Source organism: Rhincodon typus, unplaced genomic scaffold, assembly GCF_021869965.1.
Source record: "Rhincodon typus isolate 14 unplaced genomic scaffold, sRhiTyp1.1 hic_rhity00004356, whole genome shotgun sequence".
Lineage (NCBI taxonomy): Eukaryota > Metazoa > Chordata > Chondrichthyes > Orectolobiformes > Rhincodontidae > Rhincodon > Rhincodon typus.
Window position 1 is genome coordinate 11,414 of NW_025969994.1, and position 1,751 is coordinate 13,164.

The 1,751-nt window shown below is 45.0% G+C and overlaps 1 protein-coding gene across 1 annotated transcript in view; it reads left to right on the forward strand.

Annotated features, from left to right (window-relative positions):
- LOC125481932 (TNFAIP3-interacting protein 1-like) overlaps positions 1 to 259 on the forward strand; it is a gene marked incomplete at its 3' end in the record, with an annotated part of 7,373 nt that extends 7,114 nt beyond the window's left edge. The window contains exon 4 of the mRNA XM_048593879.1: positions 178 to 259. Coding sequence (XP_048449836.1) covers positions 178 to 259 — 82 coding nt within the window. The remainder of the gene's footprint in view (positions 1 to 177) is intronic.
- Positions 260 to 1,751: the final 1,492 nt, after the last annotated feature.

Below are 1,751 nucleotides of genomic sequence, written 5' to 3' on the forward strand. Positions count from 1 at the left end.
CACACACACACACACACACACACACACACACACACACACACACACACGTGACAGAAACAAACAAAGTCAAAATCTCCGACTTCCGACTTTACCACAGACTGCGCGGATAATTTTCTGTCCATGACTTTTTTTTTGCGATGACAACAAACTCCTAAGCCAATCTGTTTCACTTTGAAGGGTTCATCCTCCGAGTTTGAAGTTGTGAGTGCAGAAGACAAAAAAGATACAAGTGGAGAACAGGCTGAAGTGAGTGACACCGGTATTTTTATCCTACTCTTTCATGGGATGTGGGGCCTCTCTGGCTGGTTAGCATTTATTATGCCCAGGTGTTCTGGGCAATAAGACTTGATTTGATTTATTATTGTCACATGTACCAAGATACAGTGGAAAAAAGTATTGTTTTGCACACTATCCAGATAAATCATATCTTACATGAGTACATCAGAGTAATGGAACAGAATGCAGAATACAGAGTTATAACTACAGAGAAGGTGCAGAGAAAGATCAACTTTATTATATGAGAGGTCCGTTCGTAAGTCTGATAACAGCGGGGAAGGAGCTGGAGCTGAATCTGAATCTGTTGGTACCTGTTTACGAACTTCTGTATCTTCTGCTTGATGGAAGAGGGTATAACTGGGGTGGGAGGGGTCTTTGATGATGTTGGTTGCTTTCCCAAGGCAGCGGGAAGTATAGGTGGAGTCGATGGATGGAAGGCTGGTTTTCGTGATAGACTCTGCTGCGTTCACAACTCTCTGTAATTTCTTGCGGTTTTGGGAACAGCAGTTTCCACACCAAGTTGCAATGCATCCAGATAGGATGCTTTCTATGGTACATCTATAAAAATGGGTAAGAGTCATTGTGGACCTGCCGAATTTCCTTAGCTTCCCAAGGAAAAAGCAACTTGATTGAAACATATATAAGATTTGGCTGGGGTTGGGGTGGGGAGGAGGCGTGGGTTCCTGACAGGGTGGATGTGGAGAGGATCTACAACTAGGGGTCACTGTTTAAAAATGAGGAATCATCCATTTAAGACTGGGCTGAGGTGAAACTTTCTCTCAGAGGGTTGAGTATCTTTTGGATCTCTCTCTCTTCCCCAGAAGGTGGTAGATGCAGAGTTTTTTGAATGTTTTTACAGTAGAGGTAGGTAGATTCTCAGCACGTAAGTGGGTGAAAGGTTAGGCCATAATTTTATTGAAGGGCACCTCTTCATTTATATGTACCTCCTTGAGAAGGTGGTGGTGAGCTGCCTTCTTGAACCGCTGCAGTCCACCTGCTGTGGGTTGACCCACAATGCCATTAGGGAAGGAATTCCAGGATTTTGACCCAGCAACAGGAAAGGAATGGCGATATATTTCCCAGTCAGGATGGTGAGTGGCTTGGAGGGGAACTTGCAGGGGATGGTGTTCCCATGTATCTGCTGCCCTTGGCCTTCTAGATGGAAGTGGTCGTGGGTTTGGAAGGTGCTGTCTGAGGAAGTATTCATTCCCGCTCCTCACTAGAGTTCAACTTCAAAAATACTCTCTCTAGAGCCTACATACCATCCAGGACAAAGCAGCTGCTTGATTGGCATCATATCCATCGGTGCCTCCCAACCTCCCACTCACTAGCAGCAGTGTGTACTTGCTGTAGGATGCACTGCACAAACCCACCCTGTACGGCACCTTTCAGTCCCATAATCTTTGTCATCCAAGGTCAAGAAAGGTTCTGTAAAAAAGCAATCTCATTGAATCAGAGATAGTAGGAACTGCAGA